Below are 23,021 nucleotides of genomic sequence, written 5' to 3' on the forward strand. Positions count from 1 at the left end.
CTGCTTGTCCTCACTGCACAGAGCCCTGCTTTTCCTCAGTGCACAGAGCCCTGCTTGTCTTCACTGCACAGAGCCCTGCTTGTCCTCACTGCACAGAGCCCTGCTTGTCCTTACTGCTCAGAGCCCTGCTTGTCCTCACTGCACAGAGCCCTGCTTATCCTCACTGCACAGAGCCTTGCTTGTCCTCACTGCACAGAGCCCTGCTTTCCCTCACTGTACAGAGCCCTGCTTATCCTCACTGCACAGAGCCCTTCTTATCCTCAGTGCACAGAGCCCTGCTTGTGCTCACTGTACAGAGCCCTGCTTGTCCTCACTGCACAGAGCCCTGCTTGTCTTCACTGCACAGAGCCCTGCTTGTCCTCACTGCACAGAGCCCTGCTTTTCCTCAGTGCTCAGAGCCCCGCTTGTTCTCACTGCACAGAGTCCTGCTTGTCCTCACTGTACAGAGCCCTGCTTATCCTCACTGCACAGAGCCCTGCTTATCCTCAGTGCACAGAGCCCTGCTTGTCCCCAGTGCACAGATCACTGCTTGTCCTCAATGCACAGAGCCCTGCTTGTCCTCAATGCAGAGCCCTGCTTGTCTTTAGTGCACAGAGCCCTGCTTGTCCCCAGTGTACAGAGCCCTGCTTGTCCTCAGTGCACAGAACCCTGCTTATCCACCCACACTTCCTGTATTTGGACTCCTCACAGAGACACACAGACAATAACTGTAGAGACAAAAATATACACATTTTTTAACTAATGTATATAACAAATATACACATAATGGTATTTTCTACATTATATAACAAGTTTTTGTTAATGACAGGTATACTTAACCCCTTAAGGACTGAGGGTTTTTCGGTTTTTGCACTTTCGTTTTTTCGTCCTCACCTTTTAAAAATCATAACCCTTTAAATTTTGCACCTAAAAAGCCATATGATGGCTCATTTTTTGCGCCACCAATTCTACTTTGCAGTGACATCAGTCATTTTACCCAAAAATCTACAGCGAAACGGAAAAAAAATCATTGTGCAACAAAATTAAAGAAAAAATGCCATTTTGTAACTTTTGGGGGCTTCCGTTTCTATGCAGTAGGTCCATACAATTAAAATGATACCCTACTTATACAGGTTTGATTTTGTCGTACTTCTGGAAAAAATCATAACTACATGCACGGAAATTTATACATTTAAAATTGTCATTTTCTGACCCCTATAACTTTTTTATTTTTCTGCGTATGGGGCAGTATGAGGACTTTTTTAGACGTTTTTAGCGGTTTCATTTTTGTATTGATCAGACTTTTTGATCGCTTTTTATTCATTTTTTCATGTTATAAAAAGCGACCAAAAATATGTTATTTTGGACTTTGGAATTTTTTCGCGCGTAGGCCATTGACCGTGCAGTTTAATTAATTATATATGTTTATAGTTCGGACATTTACACACACGGCGATACCACATATGCTTATATTTATTTTTATTTACATGGTGTTTTTTTTATGGGAAAAGGGGGGTGATTTGAACTTTTATTAAGGAAAGGGTTAAATCACATTTACTAACTTTTTTTTACACTTATTTTTACAGTGTTATAGCTCCCATAGGGAACTATAACACTACACACACTGATTGCCAGCACTGTTCACTGCAAAGGCATAGCTTTGCAGTGATCAGTGTTATCAGTGGTCGATTGCTCAAGCCTGCATCTCAGGCTTGGAGCAATCAATCACCGAAGGGACACACTGGGGGCAGGCAAGAGGACCTCTGCTCGTGTCCCAGCTGATCGGGACACCACATTTTCACTGGGGTGGTCCCGATCAGCGCCACTGAGCAGCCGGGCAGCTTTCACTTTCATTTTAGATGCAACACGTCTAAAGGGTTAATAGCGCGCGGCACCATGATCGCTGCTGCGCGCTATTAGCCCCGGCTTCAGATACATGCCGGGACCTACCCGATATGACACGTGACCCCACGTTATATCGTGGGAGCCGGCCAAGGACGTAAATATGCGTCCTTGGTCGTTAAGGGGTTAAAGACCAACATTTCAAAAGTAATCTTGAAATGCTTCCTGCCTGTGTTTGGACATCGGCTCCACCTCCATGACACTTGGCTAAGAAATAAACAAGTTATTGGCGATTACCATCTGCTCCAGAAAAGGTACAGCTTTCTTTTATACCTTAACCCCTTAAGGACGCAGGACGTAAATGTACGTCCTGGTGCGGTGGTACTTAACGCACCAGGACGTACATTTACGTCCTGTACATAACCGCGGGCATCGGAGCGATGCCCGTGTCATGCGCGGCTGATCCCGGCTGCTGATCGCAGCCAGGGACCCGCCGGCAATGGCCGACGCCCACGATCTCCCGGGCGTCCGCCATTAACCCCTCAGGTGCCGGGATCAATACAGATCCCAGCATCTGCGGCAGTGCGCGATTTGAATGAATGATCGGATCGCCCGCAGCGCTGCTGCTGGGATTCGATCATTCAGAACGCCGCACAGAGGTCCCCTCTCCTTCCTCCGTCCGGCTCCCGGCGTCTCCTGCTCTGGTCTGTGATTGAGCAGACCAGAGCAGAAGATCGCCGATAACACTGATCTGTTCTATGTCCTATACATAGAACAGATGAGTATTAGCAATCATGGTATTGCTATGAATAGTCCCCTATGGGGACTATTCAAGTGTAAAAAAAAATGTAAAAAAATGTAAAAGTAAAAGTAAAAAAAAAGTGAAAAATCCCCTCCCCCAATAAAAAAGTAAAACGTCCGTTTTTTCCTATTTTACCCCCAAAAAGCGTAATTTTTTTTTATAGACATATTTGGTATCGCCGCGTGCGTAAATGTCCAAACTATTAAAATTTTATGTTAATGATCCCGTACGGTGAACGGCGTGAACGGAAAAAAAAAGTCCAAAATTCCTACTTTTTTAATACATTTTATTTTAAAAAAAATTAGAAAAAATTTATTAAAAGTACAGATCATGGAGCAAAAAATGAGCCCTCATACCGCCGCTTATACGGAAAAATAAAAAAGTTAGAGGTCATCAAAATAAAGGGATTATAAACCTACTGTTACGCCGAGCGCTCCGGGTCCCCGCTCCTCCCCGGAGCGCTCGCAGCGTTCTCTCATTCGCAGCACCCCGGTCAGACCTGCTGACCGGGTGCGCTGCGATATTACTCCCAGCCGGGATGCGATTCGCGATGCGGGACGCGCCCGCTCGCGATGCGCATCTCGGCTCCCGTACCTGACCCGTTCCCCGTCTGTGTTGTCCCGGCGCGCGCGGCCCCGCTCCTTAGGGCGCGCGCGCGCCGGGTCTCTGCCATTTAAAGGCCCGCTGCGCCACTGATTGGCGCAGCAGGCCTAATCAGTATTCTCACCTGTGCACTCCCTACTTATACCTCACTTCCCCTGCACTCCCTCGCCGGATCTTGTTGCCATTGTGCCAGTGAAAGCGTTTCCTTGTGTGTTCCTAGCCTGTGTTCCAGACCTCCTGCCGTTGCCCCTGACTACGATCCTTGCTGCCTGCCCTGACCTTCTGCTACGTCCGACCTTGCTCTTGTCTACTCCCTCGTACCGCGCCTATCTTCAGCAGTCAGAGAGGTTGAGCCGTTGCTGGTGGATACGACCTGGTTGCTACCGCCGCTGCAAGACCATCCCGCTTTGCGGCGGGCTCTGGTGAATACCAGTAGCAACTTAGAACCGGTCCACCAACACGGTCCACGCCAATCCCTCTCTGGCACAGAGGATCCACCTCCAGCCAACTGAATCGTGACACCTACTAATTTGGTTAAAAAGTTTGTGATTTTTTTTAAGCGCAACAATAATAGAAAAGTATGTAATAATGGGCATCATTTTAATTGTATTGACCCTCAGAATAAAGAACACACGTCATTTTTACCATAAATGGTACGGCGTGAAAACGAAACCTTCCAAAATTAGCAAAATTGCGTTTTTCGTTTTAATTTCCCAACAAAAATAGTGTTTTTTGGTTGCGCCACACATTTTATGATATAATGAGTTATGTCATTACAAAGGACAACTGGTCACGCAAAAAACAAGCCCTCATACTAGTCTGTGGATGAAAATATAAAAGAGTTATGATTTTTAGAAGGCGAAGAGGAAAAAATAAAAGCGTAAAAATGTAATTGTCTGAGTCCTTAAGGCCAAAATGGGCTGAGTTCTTAAGGGGTTAAAGGAAATCTGTCATCAGAATCACCTGCACTAAACCTGTTACACAGGCTTGTTGTGCGGGTGATCCTGATTAAAGCGCTTCTTACCTGGTTAAAAATGGTTCAGCGGTTCTTCAGATATCTATATTTTTTATTTTCTGTTATTCCCTGGCTTGGGACTCAGTGGAAGGTGTTATCATCTGGGACTCGGCCACACGTCATTCTAGCTGGGCGGAGCTGCCGCCCGGCTCATGAATATTCATGACCTTATCCTCATGCGCGGCCCTCCCCACCAGACCTAGAAGAAGGAGTTAGACTACGAGGATAAGTTCATGAATATTCATGAGCAGGGCGGCAGCTCCGCCCAGCTAGAATGACGTGTGGCCGAGTCCCAGATGATAACACCTCCCACTGAGTCCCAAGCCAGGGAATAACAGAAAACTAAAGATATAGATATCTGAAGAACCGCTGAACCATTTTTAACCAGGTAAGGAGCGTTTTAATCAGGATCACCCGCACTACAAGCCTGTGTAACAGGTTTAGTGCGGGTGATTCTGATGACAGATTTCCTTTAACAGCTATCCAATGGTGTCTGCATCTTTTAGTAGCAAATACAGCTGACAGAACCCCTTTATTTGTGATACATCAAATAAGAGAAGAGAGGTTGCATTGGGACCCACAAGTGATATCATCCAGGAATAAATTCTGGATGGATAGCGGGCAATTGTTGCTTCACAGTCGTGGCCATTTGCAGGCTGCAACACAACCCCATTCACTTAGGGAGCATGCATGTTATTTATCACAGACCCATAGAACATTGAGTACTTGTATTGTTTTATTGTTGTTTGCATTTGTCCTTTATAGCTTTGCTTAGTTTCTTAGATAGCTTTATAGATGTTCTTTACGCCTAGACTGGTACAGGTGTTTGCCTACATGATATTATTTCTGAGTTACAATAAACATTTACATCTGATAACTTCAGATTGCTTCAAAGCAATGAACAGGTGGATGGTAAAGCAGCTTTTAAATATAGACGCCATTATTCCGACGTGTTATGCACCTTACTGCTTCATCTCATAATGGCCTTATTTATCCCAGTAAAAAAAAAAAATACAATTCTGTGGAGATGATAAACAACAGAGGAAGGAGAAGGAAGACAATGCATAGGAATACAATCTGTCGCTCCTTATATAGTTTTACATTTTCTACACAAAACAAAATAAAAACATATGTTTACCTTGCATTGGAGCAGTGTGCATGCTCCAGAACTAGAATAGACGGCTTGGTTCTCTGCTTCAAAATACAGTTGGCCTTGGTATACACATACGGCTGTTAAATAAGAAAAGAAGTAGAGTCTGGTCAATGCAAACCAAAACTATAAACAGTGAATAAAAAGCAAATCATATAAAGGCAATGTTTTTATTTGGAAAGTTGTGCCTGTTATTGGTTTATCATTGTCCCACTTTGGAGCATTTTTTTAACCATTGCATAAAAAGCATATCCCACAAGACCTGTCATTTTTAAAATGACCTTACCCATTCATCTAGTCATCTCAGTTTTTTTTTCTGTAAAAGTCACTCAGATCCTTTTACTGCTTTCAAAAGAGCTGCTGCAAGAGCTGACAGTTCACATGTTGCCTATTACACCCCTGGAGCCATTGGCATGCCATCAGTGGCAAAACCCAACAATTTTTTGGCAAAATCCAACCATTTTGCAGGGCTCTAGGAAGTGCTCCTCCTTACACAAAGGCAGAGGTAGCGGTCCTGTTGCTGGGTTGTTGCCCTCCTATGGCCTTCTCCGTCTCCTGATGTACTGGCCTGTCTCCTGGTAACGCCTCCATGCTCTGGACACTACGCTGACAGACACAGCAAACCATCTTGCCACAGTTCGCATTGATGTGCCATACTGGATGAGCTGGACTACCTGAGCTACTTGTGTGGGTTGTAGACTCTGTCTTATGCTATTACTAGAGTGAAAGCACCACCAGCATTCAAAAGTGACCAAAACATACGCCAGGAGCATAGGAACTGAGAAGTTGTCTGTGGTCACCAGCTGCAGAACCCCTCCTTTATTGGGGGTGTCTTGCTAATTCCCTATAATTTCCACCTGTTGTCTGTTCCATTTGCACAACAGCATGTGAAATTGATTGTCAATCAGTGTTGCTTCCTGAGTGGACAGTGTGATTTCACAGAAGTGTGATTGACTTGGAGTTACATAAGTGTTCCCTTTATCTTTTTGAGCAGTGTATTTAGGAGTTTGTATATAGGGAGTGTATATAGTGATATCGGGAGTGTATATTGTGATATGGGCAGTGTACATCGTAATATGGGGAGTGTATATAGTCAGAGGCAGATCTTCTATTAGGCCACCGCCTAAGGCCTTGCACTGGCCCCAATCCGTTCGCAAGTACAAGATCAGCGCTTGCACTTCTGATCAGCCAAAGGCAATGGCCTTAATGGCCTAATAGAAAAGCCACCGCTGAGCCCCTCTGCAGTGGAGAGAGGAGTGCTGGCCCTCAGCTTCATCATGCTGTCCATGGCTGCTGCCTGCCTGTTTCACATGGATCCAGTGTTCAGCAGCCTGTGCCCTCACCACCACGCTCAGCTCCATTATTCTACCCCCACAGTACATCAGCGTGCTTGATCCTGTATTGTGATATCATTGTATAGATTAACAATGTACTGTGATGTCACTGTGTGTATTATCCCTGTACTGTGATGTCACTGTGTGTATTATCCCTGTACTGTGACATCACTGGCCCTTATTCACTAAGAGTGGAGTGAAGGTTTCTTTGTGGGTTTTAATTCCAATTCTAAATACAATTTATTTTCCACGGTATTTACTAAGGTTTCCCTACATTTTTCACTTTCCCTAGATTTTGCTTTTTTCACACATGCTCTGATCTGTAGGGTTTTCCTCAGCTCAAATCCACCACATTTTCTGTGGAAACCTTAGTAAATATGTTGGGATTTTGTGAAAATGTCGGGAACACGCCCCTTTTTGGTGACCATGCCCCCTTTTCCCGACAGCAGCTCCCATTTTTCGGGTTTTCGAAGCAAAATGGAGAGTTAGTTGGGGTTTTTTCAATTCTGGTGCAAATTCTGGCGCAGACAGAATTTCTGGCGCACAACCCGACAAGACATGTCAGGTTTGCAATAGTAAATGAGGGCCACTGTGTGCATTATACCTGTACTGTGATATCACTGTGCACATTAACCCTGTACTGTGACGTGTATAAAAACCATGTACTGTGATGTCACTGTGTGTATTAACTGTGAGTCACAGTGAGTACAGGGTTAATATACAGTGATGTCACAGTACAGGGTTAAAAGGGTATTCCGGCCAACTACATTTTATCCCCTGTTCATAGGATAGGGGATAAGATGTCTGATCACCAGGGGCCTGCCGCTGGGACCCCTTGCGATCTTTGTGCAGCACCCAAATTTTATGCGGGGCTACGTCCCCAGTCTCGGAAACTTCTTTGTTCCCATGCTCCCTCGTGACATCACGCCATGCCTCCTCCATTCATGTCTATGGGAGGGGGCGTGACAGCCCTTTAATATGCCCAGTGAAATCACAGTAATGATGTCACAGTACATGGGACAATACACATGGGGAGTTTGTAAAGAGGTGGGCATGGTGCTATAGAGAGGAACCTAAAATGTTTGTTTGGCAGATTCTGCAGAGACTAGTTTTGGCTGGGAGAAGTTATCATGGCGATCTGAGCCAGACAGAGAAGAAAAGGAGAAGTGAACGACTCCAATCAGAAAAGGTCAGTTATACTGTTACTGACCAAATCCTGTACTGAGACCAATAACACCAATAGGTAGCTATTGTGGTGTTATTGGTCTCAGTACAGGATTTGGTCAGTAACAGTATGACAGTCATATGTATGGTGATAATATTCTTCCTTGTATACCAGTATTTTTATTGATAATATTGTTCTCAGTATACAGGATTTTGTCAGTAACAGTATGATAGTAATATGTATGGTGATAATATTCCTCCTTGTATACTGGATGTATTGGTAATATTGGTCTCAATATAAAGGATTTGGTCAGTAACAGTATGATAGTAATATGTATGGTGATAATATTCCTCCTTAAATACTGGTATTATTGGTAATATTGGTCTCAGTATACAGGATTTGGTCAGTAACAGAATGATGGTAATATGTATGGTGATAATATTCCTCCTCGTCAACTGGTATTATTGGTAGTATTGGTCAGTGCACAGTATCTGGTAAGCAACGGTATAATGATAATGTATAGTGATGGGGGGGGGGGGGGGGTTAAAACCTATTTATCAAATACCAGTATACAAGGAGGAATATTGGGGAGATTTATCAAAACCTGTCCGGAGGAAAAGTTGCTGAGTTGCCCATAGCAACCAATTAGATCACTTCTTTAATTTTTCAAAGGCCTTTTCAAAAATGAAAGAAGCGATCTGATTGGTTGCTATGGGCATCTCAGCAACTTTTCCTCTAGACAGGTTTTGGTAAATCTCCCCAATATTCCTCCTTGTATACTGGTATTATTGGTGATTGGTGACAGCGCAACTATCTCACTATGGGAACTCTACAGAAAATGATGCAGGGCCTCATGTTCAAGTTTCCCCTAAGGCCTCACAAAGTCTAGAGCCACCTCTGTAATGATATAGGGAGTGTATATAGTGACATAGAGAGTGTATAGAGTGACATAGGGAGTGTATATAGTAATATGGGAAGTGTGTATATATAGTGATACTGGGAGTGTATATATAGTGATATTGGGAATGTGTATGTATATATATATATATATATATATATATATATATATATAGTGATACAGGGAGTGTAATATAGTGATAGAGAGAGTGTATATAGAGATATATGTAGTGTATATACAGTGATTTAGGAAGTGTATACACAGTGATATAGGGAGTGTGGACTGTGGATGTATAGAGCGCCCCTTGTGAAGCTGCAGCAATCAATGTACAGGCAGCAGATTCAGTTTTTTCTTTGTTATGGAAGATAAGTGGAGTAGCGATTATACCTTTATGGGTAACTGAGAGGATATAGATTGCATACTTTCAAGACCTCTTAGGTCCCTTCAGTAGGCATGTTACCCCTAACGGCCATTTTACCCCATTTATTAATCCCTGCAATCTTTGCGTTGCTCCCTTTCCCCCACAAAACCCCGCCAATTTATATGTCCTCCCCCTCTTGCTGCTTTCTTACTATAATATGGGTTTCTAATAGAGTAAGGTAAGGTTCACATCCAGTATACTCTCCGCTAGACTTATCTGCCCACATCCTGCTGAAAATTGTCTGCTGATGTATATGGTAGCAGGGAGAAGCGGGCGCCATTCATTTCAATTGCCTGAACTGAGTCACCTAGTAAATTCATTCGGGATGTAAACTTTACTTTAAGCAGACTGGATAACACCACTGACCATGTTTTTGAGTCTGCTTAAGATAAGGAGGTGACTCTGTTCAGGAAATTGAAATGAGCCACCTCACCAAACTATAAGGCTAGTGTTACGCCGAGCGCTCCGGGTCCCTGCTCCTCCCCGGAGCGCTCACGGCATCTCTCTCCCTGCAGCGCCCCGGTCAGACCCGCTGACCGGGAGCGCTGCACTGACATTGCCGGCGGGGATGCGATTCGCACAGCGGGACGCGCCCGCTCGCGAATCGCATCCCAAGTCACTTACCCGTCCCGGTCCCCGGCTGTCATGTGCTGGCGCGCGCGGCTCCGCTCTCTAGGGCGCGCGTGCGCCAGCTCTCTGAGACTTAAAGGGCCAGTGCACCAATGATTGGTGCCTGGCCCAATTAGCTTAATTGGCTTCCACCTGCTCCCTGGCTATATCACATCACTTCCCCTGCACTCCCTTGCCGGATCTTGTTGCCTTGTGCCAGTGAAAGCGTTTAGTGTTGTCCAAAGCCTGTGTTACCTGAACTCCTGCTATCCATCTTGACTACGAACCTTGCCGCCTGCCCCGACCTTCTGCTACGTCTGACCTTGCCTCTGCCTAGTCCTTCTGTCCCACGCCTTCTCAGCAGTCAGCGAGGTTGAGCCGTTGCTAGTGGATACGACCTGGTTGCTACTGCCGCAGCAAGACCATCGCGCTTTGCGGCGGGCTCTGGTGAACACCAGTAGCCTCTTAGCACGGTCCACGCCAATCCCTCGCTGACACAGTGGATCCACAACCTGTAAGCCGAATCGTGACAGTAGATCCGGCCATGGATCCCGCTGAGGTGCCGCTGCCAAGTCTCGCTGACCTTACCACGGTGGTCGCTCAGCAATCGCAGCAAATTGCCCAACAAGGACAGCAGCTGTCGCAGTTGACCGCCACGTTACAGCAACTTCTGCCTCTGCTACAGCAGCAACCGCCACCTCCTCCTCTGCAGCGAGTGGCCGCTCCTAGCCTCCGCTTGTCCCTGCCAGACAAATTTGATGGGGACTCTAGACTCTGCCGTGGATTTCTGTCTCAATGTTCCCTGCATATGGAGATGTTGTCGGACTTGTTTCCTACAGAACGGTCTAAGGTGGCGTTCGTAGTGAGCCTTCTTTCAGGAAAGGCCTTGTCTTGGGCCACACCGCTCTGGGACCGCAATGATCCTGCCACAGCCACAGTCCAGTCCTTCTTCGCTGAAGTCCGTAGTGTCTTCGAGGAACCAGCCCGAGCTTCTTCTGCCGAGACTGCCCTGCTGAACCTGGTCCAGGGTAATTCTTCAGTGGGCGAGTACGCCATCCAATTTCGTACTCTTGCTTCCGAATTATCATGGAATAACGAGGCTCTCTGCGCGACCTTTAAAAAAGGCTTATCCAGTAGCATCAAGGATGTGCTGGCCGCACGAGAGATTCCTGCCAACCTGCAAGAACTTATCCATTTGGCCACCCGCATTGACATGCGTTTTTCTGAGAGAAATCAGGAGCTCCGCCAGGAAAAAGACTTAGATCTCTGGGCACCTCTCCCACAGTATTCTTTGCAATCTACGCCTGGGCCTCCCGCCGAGGAGGCCATGCAAGTGGATCGGTCTCGCCTGACCCAGGAAGAGAGGAATCGCCGTAGGGAAGAAAATCTTTGTCTGTACTGTGCCAGTACCGAGCATTTCTTGGTGGATTGCCCTATTCGTCCTCCACGTCTAGGAAACGCACGCACGCACCCAGCTCACGTGGGTGTGGCGTCTCTTGGTTCAAAGTCTGCTTCTCCACGTCTCACGGTGCCCGTGCGGATTTCTCCTTCACCCAACTACTCCCTCTCAGCCGTGGCCTGCTTGGACTCTGGTGCCTCTGGGAATTTTATTTTGGAGTCTTTGGTGAATAAATTCTGCATCCCGGTGACCCGTCTCGTCAAGCCGCTCTACATTTCCGCGGTCAACGGAGTTAGATTGGATTGCACCGTGCGTTACCGCACAAAACCCCTCTTAATGTGCATTGGACCCCATCACGAAATGATTGAATTCTTCGTCCTTCCCAACTGCACCTCTGAGGTCCTCCTCGGTCTGCCATGGCTCCAGCTTCATTCTCCCACCCTTGACTGGACCACCAGGGAGATCAAGAACTGGGACTCTTCTTGCCATAAGAAATGCCTCTCCCCCCCTCCCAGTCCCGTCAGGCAAGCCTCAGTGCCTCCTCGTACACCTGGTCCCCCCAAGGCTTACCTGGACTGTGCCTTGCCTCCTCATGGCCCCCGTCCTGGTGACACCCTGTCCCGTGCCATGCTTCACCCCCTGCCCTCCCTCCCCATTCCCACTCCTGCTGTACGGCCTGCCTTTGAGGAAACCCTTCAATCACTCCCGGTGTCCTCATCCCATGGGAAGCAGTTGCCGGACAAAGAAAGGGGGAGACCTAAGGGGGGGGGGGTACTGTTACGCCGAGCGCTCCGGGTCCCTGCTCCTCCCCGGAGCGCTCACGGCGTCTCTCTCCCTGCAGTGCCCCGGTCAGACCCGCTGACCGGGAGCGCTGCACTGACATTGCCGGCAGGGATGCGATTCGCACAGCGGGACGCGCCCGCTCGCGAATCGCATCCCAAGTCACTTACCCGTCCCGGTCCCCGGCTGTCATGTGCTGGCGTGCGCGGCTCCGCTCTCTAGGGCGCGCGCGCCAGCTCTCTGAGACTTAAAGGGCCAGTGCACCAATGATTGGTGCCTGGCCCAATTAGCTTAATTGGCTTCCACCTGCTCCCTGGCTATATCACATCACTTCCCCTGCACTCCCTTGCCGGATCTTGTTGCCTTGTGCCAGTGAAAGCGTTTAGTGTTGTCCAAAGCCTGTGTTACCTGAACTCCTGCTATCCATCTTGACTACGAACCTTGCCGTCTGCCCCGACCTTCTGCTACGTCTGACCTTGCCTCTGCCTAGTCCTTCTGTCCCACGCCTTCTCAGCAGTCAGCGAGGTTGAGCCGTTGCTAGTGGATACGACCTGGTTGCTACTGCCGCAGCAAGACCATCCCGCTTTGCGGCGGGCTCTGGTGAACACCAGTAGCCTCTTAGAACCGGTCCACCAGCACGGTCCACGCCAATCCCTCGCTGACACAGTGGATCCACAACCTGTAAGCCGAATCGTGACAGCTAGGTTTCCATCAGTTCCATCAGTTTTTGAGCCAAAGTCAGAAGTGGATCCATAAGGGAGGAGAAGTATTAGTTCTTCCTTTATAGGTCCTATTCCTTTTGAATACACTTCTGGCTTTGGCTCAAAAACTGCAGTGGCAGTATTCCAAAAACTACCAGAAAAAAAACCAAGTGGAAACTTAGCCTAAAGATGGTATAATGAGCTGGCATGCTTTTAGTCAGTATGCGTTGGTATACGTTTTTTTCCCTCTATGTGGAAAATAACAGTCAGCTATACTTTTCAATAGAGGAGATCTTACAAAAACTGCACAATATAATTAATTTTTTTCTCTTATATATGACAGAGACATATATTCAGTGTTACAATATGTAGTCAAAGAAGGACATTTATCATTTTTGCTTTGGTTAGCGAGTTCTGTAGTCATTTTTTTTTTTTGCTTATGTGGGACATATTTATCATACTATCACAGGGGGGTGGTAAATTTGACTCGCATAAGCAAAAAACAATAAATCACTTTTGAATACAATTTTTTTAGGACACAAGTAAAAAACAATAAATGACCTCAGAACACCACTATGTAACCCCACCTCAAGTCGCAGCTGTGAAAAAAAATTTGCAATATATATATATATATATACCGTATTTTTCGCACTATAAGACACACCTGACCATAAGACGCACCTAGGTTTTAAAGGAGGAGAACAAGAAAAAAAAACAGCAGGCCCCCCCTTGTAGACAGTGCCCCCTTGTAAAAATCAGCCCCCCCTTATAGACAGTGCCCCCTTGTGAACAGCAGGCCCCCCTTGTAGACAGTGCCCCTTGTAAACAGCAGGCCCCCCCTTGTAGACAGTGCCCCCTTGTAAACAGCAGGCCCCCCCTTGTAGACAGTGCACCCTTGTAAACAGCAGGCCCCCCCTTGTAGACAGTGCCCCCACAGTAGTTGCTCCACTGCGGTTGCCGCTCCGCTGCCCCATTCTGCAGTACACATCCCCGTTCTGCCGTCAGCATCCTATGGAGGAGCATGTGACATACAGGACACTCCTCCTTCCTCCATAGCGTTACGCCGGGCGCAGGGGAGGAGGTGGAGTGACGTGTGTGTCACATGTTCCTCCATAGGACACCATGATGGTGATGGCAGAACGGAGATGCGGACGGCAGAACGGCGATGCGGACAGCAGAACAGGGCAGGGGCAGAACGGGGCATTTGACCGCCACACTGCAGCAGGTATCGGCCTTGGTATGTCCTCCTCCATGCCGCAAGCCAGGATCTGCTCTCCGCCCCTGCACTTCGGCACACACATTCGCTCCATAAGACGCACATACATTTCCTTCCCACTTTTGGGGGAGAAAAAGTGCGTCTTATGGAGCGAAAAATACAGTATATAAATATATGTGTGTGTGTGTGTGATCATTAAATTTTTTCTACCACTTTTTTCACCCTAAATGTACTAACCCATTTTTTGTTTGTTTGTTTGTTTGTTTTTTCTCTTCTCATTTCAGATCCGTGTATCCTGTGGACTACTTCAGATTTGGTGGACTACGCTGAGCAGCATTTTTTGTTTTGTTTAATATTAATAAAATGGTTACTGAGGGCTTGTCGGGGAGTGTTTTTTAAAATAAAAGTCTTATAAACGTGTTTTTTTTTTCAATTATTTTACAGGCTTAATAATGGAAGCCGGGGCCTAGCATTAGCCCCAAAAACAGCTAGAGCAAACCCCCAATTATTACCCTGATACCCACCGCCACAGGGGTGCTGGGAAGAGCTGGTACCAACAGGCACGGAGCATCAAAAATGGCGCTCCTGGGCCTAGGCGGTAACAGGCTGGCGTTATTTAGGCTTGGGAGGGTCAGTAACAATGGTCCTCGCCCACCTTAGTAACATCAGGCTGTTGCTGCTTGATGGTATCTGGCTGAGAATGAAGATATGGGGAACCCCACATTTTTTCATAAATAATTAAATATTTAAAAAAAATAAACTTATAGGGTTGCCCCTGTTTTCATTCTCAGCCAGATACCAACCAAGCAGCAACAGCCTGATGTTACCAGGGTGGGCGAGGACCATTGTTACTGGCCCTCCTCAGCCTACATAACATCAGCCTGTTACCACCTAGTCCCAGGAATGCCATTTTTGATGCTCCGGGCCTGTTGCTCTTCCTGACACCCCTGTGGTGATGGGTACCAGGGTAGTATTTGGGGGTTAGCGCAGGGGCGGATCCAGAGTCGAGTCTCGGGAGGGGCACTATTAGAGTATTTTGTGTTGGCGGACAGAAAACAAGGTGTTGCTTACGGAACTTACAATATTATTAAATGTATCATACAGTCCTAACCTTGTTTAAGACTCTTAGGCCGTGTTCACATGTCAGAATAATAATCAAATATACCAATTGCCACAGAATGGGAAAGCGCTAAAGAAGTTTTTACAATTTAAAACTACAGCTCCCAGTATGACCTAAGCAGTGGTGAGGGGATGCTGGGAGTTGTTGTTTCACCCATCATTACTGCAGAACTTCTTCAGTGACTCCAGCTCTGATGGGACACACAGAATGATATCAGTGACTACAGGTGACGTCTTCTCTACAGTCTTCCCTTATCTAATTCAGATGTACATACCGCCGGGTCCAGCTAAATGTTCTTTCTGCAGAACTTGATGCCCAGATGTCTCCTCACTATGTCAGCGGATTCTGATCCTCTATATGAAAACAATAATTATTATAATACTGCCAGACACTGTATTCTTCGAATATAATACTGGCACATACCTTCGGAATATAATTCTGACACACTGTACCCCCTGAATAAACAACACACTGTACCCTCTGAATATAATACCGCCACACACCGTACCCTCTGAATATAATACTACCACACACTGCGCCATCTAAATATAATATTACCACACACTGTGCCCTCTGAATACAAAACTATCACACCCTGTGCCCTCTAAATTTAATACTAGCAAACACTGCACTCTCTGAATATAATACTACCACACACTGCACTCTCTGAATATACTACCACACACTGTGCCCTCTGAATATAATACTACCACACTGTGCCCTCTAAATTTAATACTACCAAACACTGCACTCTCTGAATATAATACTACCACACACTGTACCCTCTGTATATAATACTACCACACACTGCACTCTCTGAATATACTACCACACACTGTGCCCTCTGAATATAATACTACCACACTGTGCCCTCTGTATATAATACTACCAAACACTGCACTCTCTGAATATAATACTACCACACACTGTACCCTCTGTATATAATACTACCACACACTGCACTCTCTGAATATAATACTACCACACACTGTACCCTCTAAATTTAATACTACCACACACTGCACTCTCTGAATATAACTTGCTGTTCAGTGCACCCTCTGAATAAAATACCCAAATGTATTGTGGCCCATAAAAAAGTACCGCCCCAGAAATTCCTCATGATCTACAATATACTTCTGAAATGCAGAACACTCTGTGCCTTCACATGTAGTAATAATGCCCCATCTTGTGCCCCTACATATAATAATTATGACCCGTCCTGTTCCCCCCACATAATAATGCCCTGTGCCCCTAACATATATTGCCCCCTGTGCTGTGCCCTTCACATATAATTCCCCGTTCTTTGCCCCTCACATATAATGCCCCCATCATGCGTCCCTCACATATAATGCCCCCTGTGCTGTGCCCCTCACATATAATGCCCCCCGTGCTGTGCCCCTCACATATAATGTCCCCTGTGCTGTTCCCCTCACATATAATGCCTCCTGTGCTATTCCCCTCACATATAATGCCCCCCATGCTGTGCCCCTCACATATAATGCTCCTGTCATATGCCCCAAACATATAATGCCCCCTGTGCTGTGCCCTTCACATATAATGCCCCCGTTCTTTGCCCCTCACATATAATGCCCCCGTTCTTTGCCCCTCACATATAATGCCCCCATCATGCGCCCCTCACATATAATGCCCCGTTCTTTGCCCCTCACATATAATGCCCCCTGTCCTGTCCAGTCAGGGGGCATTATATGTGAGGGGCACATAACAGGGGGCATTATATGTTTGGGGCACATGACAGGAGCATTATGTGTGAGGGGCACAGGACAGGGGGCATTATATGTGAGGGGCGCATGATGGCGCATTATATATGAGGGGCACAGGATGGGGGCATTATATATGAGGGGTGCATGATGGGGGCATTATTTGTGAGGGGCACAGCACAGGGGGCATTATATGTGTGGGGCACAGCACAGGGGGCATTATATGTGATGGGCACAGAACAAGGGGCATTATATGTGTGGGGCACAGCACGGGCATTATATGTGAGGGGAACAGCACAGGGGACATTATGTGTGGGGCACAGCACAGGGTGCATTATATGTGTGGGGCACAGCACAGGGGGCATTATATGTGTGGGGCACAGCACAGGGGGCATTATATGTGTGGGGCACAGCACAGGGGGCATTATATGTGTGGGGCACAGCACAGGGGGAATTATGTGTGGGGCACAGCACAGGGGGCATTATATCATATAATGCCCCCTGTGCTGTGCCCCTCACATATAATGCCCCCTGTGCTGTGCCCCTCACATATAATGCCCCCTGTGCTGTGCCCCTCACATATAATGCCCCCTGTGCTGTGCCCCTCACATATAATGCCCCCTGTGCTGTGCCCCTCACATATAATGCCCCCTGTGCCGTGCCCACACAAATAAATTATATGTGTGGGGCACAGCACAGGGGGTATTATACGTGTGGGGCACAGCACAGGGGGTATTATATGTGTGGGGCACAGCACAGGGGGCATTATATCATATAATGCCCCCTGTGCTGTGCCCCACACATATAATACCCCTTGTGCTGTGCCCCACACATATAATACCCCCTGTGCTTTTCCCCCCACACATATAATTTACATGTGTGGGCACGGCACAGGGGGCATTATATGTGAAGGGCACAGCACAGGGAGCATTATATGTGAGGGGCACAGGGGGCATTATATGTGAGGGGTACAGGGGGCATTATATGTGAGGGGCACAGCACAGGGGGCATTATATGTGAGGGGCACAGCACAGGGGGCATTATATGTGAGGGGCACAGGGGGCATTATATGTGAGGGGCACAGCACAGGGGGCATTATATGTGAGGGGCACAGCACAGGGGGGCCCCCTGTCATGTGCTCTTCACATATAGTGCCCCCAGTGCTTTGCCCTGCAGCCCCTCACATTAAAAATTCCCTTCTCTCTCTCTCTCCCCCCCCCCTCCCCCTGTACAATATAGTGCCCTCAACAGTGGCACATATTCTGTCCTTCAAATCCCCTGGGCCCTGAGCATAATCTTCTTACTTACTGTATGCTGGCCGCGGGGACGGGATTTCTGGGCGCCGGCGCGATGATGTGACGGGTCCCCACAGCTCACACGCTGTGTACTCACAGCGTGTGACTTCCTAGGTTAGTGCATGGTGGAGCCGAAGCTTACAGCTGTAAGGGCATGCTGTGAGTTGTAGTCCTGCAGTAGCTAGCGGGTGGGTGGTAGATGCAGGCGGGTGGCTGGGGAGCGGAGCTTTACGAAAAGTCGTGCGAAAAGGCGCGCAAAAAGTCGCACTCCGCTTCCCGGCCACCCGCCCACATCTATGACCCACCTGCTAGCAACTGCAGGACTACAACTCCCAGCATGCACTTACAATGAGAACATGATGGGAGTTTGCGGGCAGGTGGTAGATGTGAGCAGATGCCGGGGAGCTGGGCTGTGCAAAAACGTTGCACAAAAATTTGCAACTACACTTTTTAAAATGCTGTCAAAAGTAGGGCTGCTTAGGTAGGGCTGATTGGTATTTTTTGCTTACCCACAAAAGTCTTACAAAAAGTTGCTTACGCGCACATGCAACCTTTTGTGCGACTTTTGTAAGCAAAAGAAACCCTCTAAATCCTTTGATAAATCTCCCCCAAAGTGTCTACTGTGTACAATCCTTAAAAGGTTTAATTTATTATCAGCTGACATATTTGGGCGCACACTGTTCAATTGATAAATTGAGTTTCAACAATAGAAAAATTAAGAGCTATACAGTTCCCATTAAAAACAAAGTATCAGGTGTTCAAGATTGCCAATAAATAAAGTAACAATAGGGAGAAAAAATTGGGATGAGATCCGGCGCCTCCTCCGATATAGTATGATGATGATTCGAAAATGAAGATTTAACAAATCTGCCTATATTTAAAAAAGGCTGTTTTATTGGAGGGTGCAACTTAAAAGTTTCGAACCCGAACCGGGTTCTTCGTCAGGCAATGGGATAAAAAACATACAAGGCGCCAGTTTTAAATACACAGATCAGCTGAGTGCTACCGGGTCAGCGGGTCACGGTCAGCATGAAGGTTAAACACACACATTTTATATAACAGTAAAAATTAATAAAATTGAATAAAATTGAAATAAAATACATGATGCTGATACGTTGTGAAATAGAACATATACCTAGGAGAGTGTAACTTAGGTATTCGTTGTTTGACATAGTGCTGCGGCTTCCCGGCATCATGTCACGTCCTCGAGAATCCGTGACCCGTTTCTGAGATCCTGATTAGACGTGTGGACATTATTTCAGTCGATTTTCAAATCTTGCATAGGTGTGGTATATTGATGTATGTTCTTTACAGCTTCGGGGTGTTATTAGTTTTTAACTTGGCAGTGCTGGAGGGCTTTTGTGCGCATGATTGTTGTTATATCCATGGAACGGTATCCATGTTGACAGCGCAGGTGAGTATTTTTGTGTAACTGATGTGGATATTAATACAATATATCATTATCCTTCTGAGAGTGTCCATTTTGGGTTTATAGTTAGGTATGGAGCATTTTTATGCATGCTTTATTGCTGTTCCTTACTCCTCCACCTCCGCGTTGGATGACAAATATAGGCCTCCAGCGCGGTCTAACCCTGGAAGGACCGGAACAGCAATAAAGCATGCATAAAAATGCTCCATACATGTAAAGAACATACATCAATATACCACACCTATGCAAGATTTGAAAATCGACTGAAATAATGTCCACACGTCTAATCAGGATCTCAGAAACGGGTCACGGATTCTCGAGGACGTGACATGATGCCGGGAAGCCACAGCACTATGTCAAACAACGAATACCTAAGTTACACTCTCCTAGGTATATGTTCTATTTCACAACGTATCAGCATCATGTATTTTATTTCAATTTTATTCAATTTTATTCATTTTTACTGTTATATAAAATGTCTATGTTTAACCTTCATGCTGACCGTGACCCGCTGACCCGGTAGCACTCAGCTGATCTGTGTATTTAAAACTGGCACCTTGTATGTTTTTTATCCCATTGCCTGACGAAGAACCCGGTTCGGGTTCGAAACTTTTAAGTTGCACCCTCCAATAAAACAGCCTTTTTTAAATATAGGCAGTTTTGTTAAATCTTCATTTCCGAATCATCATCTTACTATATCGGAGGAGGCGCTGGATCTCATCCCAATTTTTTCCCCCTATTCCTACACGTTAGAACCGGACTTGCCAGTCACGGTTAGGGATGCAGAGGCAGCCACCTACCTAACGCCGCTGTACGCTAGGATCTCGGACCCGGGATACCAACGGCTTCTTGCGATCTGAAGGCTTACAAAGGTGTTGTGCCCGCAGCACAACTAACCACGGTAAGGTGCATCTAACTCGCACGTACCCGCTTTTACTTCAACGGTATCACACCAGGAGCGCGCCTCTCCTTTTTTTCTTTTATTTTCAATAAATAAAGTAAGGCCCTGAGCTAGAGAAACCATTAGGCTATGTTCACACACCAGAATTTCTGCATGAATTTATAGTCAGTACACTTCAATGGGATTCCCCTGTCCAATTCACACAGCAGAATTTCCGCTACAGGAATTCCATTGAAGTGAATCTACTATAAATTCATGCAGAATTTTCATGCAGAATTCCATGCAGTAATTTTGCTGAGTGAACATAGCCATGTATTGGCTCAAAATCCCATCAAATGGTCTTTGAAAAAAGATTATGGAAAGCCCCATTGAGGGCATCAACAGTATTTGTCATTGTATAACTGGGTTTGGGCACCTATTTGGTTTGAACATATGGTTTACACAACCTTTACAGAGTCCAAGAAGCTGATGACTATGTTAGTAGAGGACTAACATAACAGGCGTCTATAAATGTAATAAAGGCTAAGAATAAAATTAGAAATACTAAGCAGAAAATTTAGAAAAAACAATATAGTAATAGCCTAAACCCAATGAACAAATTCTGAACTATAAATGTATGCATACAGTGATCAGCCATTTATACTCAGGTACCGCTGTGTATTGTACGAATCTATATATATAAAACTCAACGTGTGTATGTATGTATGTCTGTATGTATGTATGTGTCTATGTTCCAGCATCACGTTCAAACGGCTAAAGATATTAACATGAAACTTGGCACACATGTTACTTATATGTCAACAACAAACATAGGATACGTGATTTAACCCTTACTCACCCCCATTTGCCAGGGGCGGGGTTTATGTTTAAAGTCCCATACAAGTCTATGGGAAATATATGTTACTGCATAACTTCCAAACGGCTGGAGATATTTCCATAATACTTGGTCACATGTTACTTATATGCCCACTTAAAATATAGGATAGTTAATTTAACCCTTAACTACCCCCATTTGTGAGGGTCGGGGTTTTTGTTTAAAGTCCCATGCAAATCAATGGGAAATGTATGTTCCCACATAACTTCTGTACGGCTGGAGATATTTCAAAACCTGGTCACATATTAAGGGTCGGGATAGGAGGATGGGATAGGAGGTCGGGATAAGAGGACAGGATAGGAGAACGGGATAGGAGGACAGGATAGGAGGACCGGGATAGGAGGACGGGATAGGAGGACGGGATAAGAGGTCGAGATAGGAAGATGGGATATGAGGTTGGGATAGGAGCTTGAGATAGGAGCTCGAGATAGGATGGGATATGAGGTCTGCATAGGAGGTCGGGATAGGAGGACGGGATAGGAGGTTGGGATAGATGGACAGGATAGGAGGTCGAGATTGGAGGATGGGATAGGAGGTCGGGATAGGAGGTCGGGATATGAGAACGGGATATGGGGTTGGGATATGACAACAATATATGAGGACAGGATGTGAAGTCAAAAGCTTCCTCTTTTGTTTACTTTCCTCCCCAACAAGGATTAGGAAGGAAAACCGGGCAACGCCGGGTACTCAGCTAGTAACACTATAAAAGCTAATAGCACAGTTATAATGTTATGTATTAAAAAGGCGCAGGAAAACTATTTGTATTTTTACACTTTTATATTTTCATATAATGGATATAACAATTTCTTTACTATGCATAACAGCATTGATCCTTTTTAAAGCTCCACATGAACTGGACTACATCTTCAGAACAGGATACCCATTGATCCTTTTCCAGCTATCTACACATCTCTTTTACTTGAGCTTCCAATGCCTAATGCAGATACATATGTCTCAAAACCCAAAGGTGAGGATAAACCATTTAACCAGTAACAATAAATTCCACAGAATATCAGATATAGGCATGGAAGAAATCAGAAGAGTTGTTAAAAACCTACAGTAAAAAAAAATCGATATCTATCTATCTATATACAGATATATATATATATATATATATATATATATATACTTATAGATATATCAAAATAATAGAGGAATGCATGTTATGCATATGTCAAGCATAAGTGACAGGAATTCTAACATGCAAACTACAATATTTAGACCAGTAAAAGTAACAGGCTTGCAAAAGTTGGTACAAATATAGCATTTTATCAATATATCCTCCATTTTGTAGAGAGAACTGCTTTTAGCACCTTTATAATACATAGACCCTCAGATTAAATACAATGGCCCAGATTTATTAATCTGCTTGTGACAAAAACTGTTTGCCCATCACAAAACCAATGACAGCTCATCATTTAACCAGTGCAATGTAAGATATAAAAGCTGAGTTTTGATTGGTTGCTATGGGAAATGCAGATGTATATTTGTCTCAAGCAGATTGATAAATCTGGTATAATGTTCTACTATCACAGATGTTATATTGTAGAATACACCTCTTCATATTTTATAGAAAGCATCTGTATGTGTTGCAAGCGTTTCTAAAAAATAGACACTCAGACACCAATACACAAACAGTATGTGATACAACAATATTATGCATTTTTATTTCCATAAAAAATAAGCTTTAGATTACTTATTTCAGACTCTGTAATACATTAAAGCAAGATTTACAGGACTTCTATGATTTCCTTTTTCACATGAGAAAGC

At 45.5% G+C, this 23,021-nt stretch overlaps 1 protein-coding gene across 2 annotated transcripts in view; it reads right to left on the reverse strand.

The window, feature by feature from the left end:
- The window catches only part of NELL2 (neural EGFL like 2), a 360,426-nt gene that overhangs the window by 113,831 nt on the left and 223,574 nt on the right, over positions 1-23,021 (reverse strand). For both annotated transcript variants that reach the window (XM_056573979.1, XM_056573978.1), the window contains exon 10: positions 5,380-5,471. In XM_056573979.1, coding sequence (XP_056429954.1) covers positions 5,380-5,471 — 92 coding nt within the window. The remainder of the gene's footprint in view (positions 1-5,379; positions 5,472-23,021) is intronic.

This window comes from Hyla sarda, chromosome 4, assembly GCF_029499605.1.
Source record: "Hyla sarda isolate aHylSar1 chromosome 4, aHylSar1.hap1, whole genome shotgun sequence".
Classification (NCBI taxonomy): Eukaryota; Metazoa; Chordata; class Amphibia; order Anura; family Hylidae; genus Hyla; species Hyla sarda.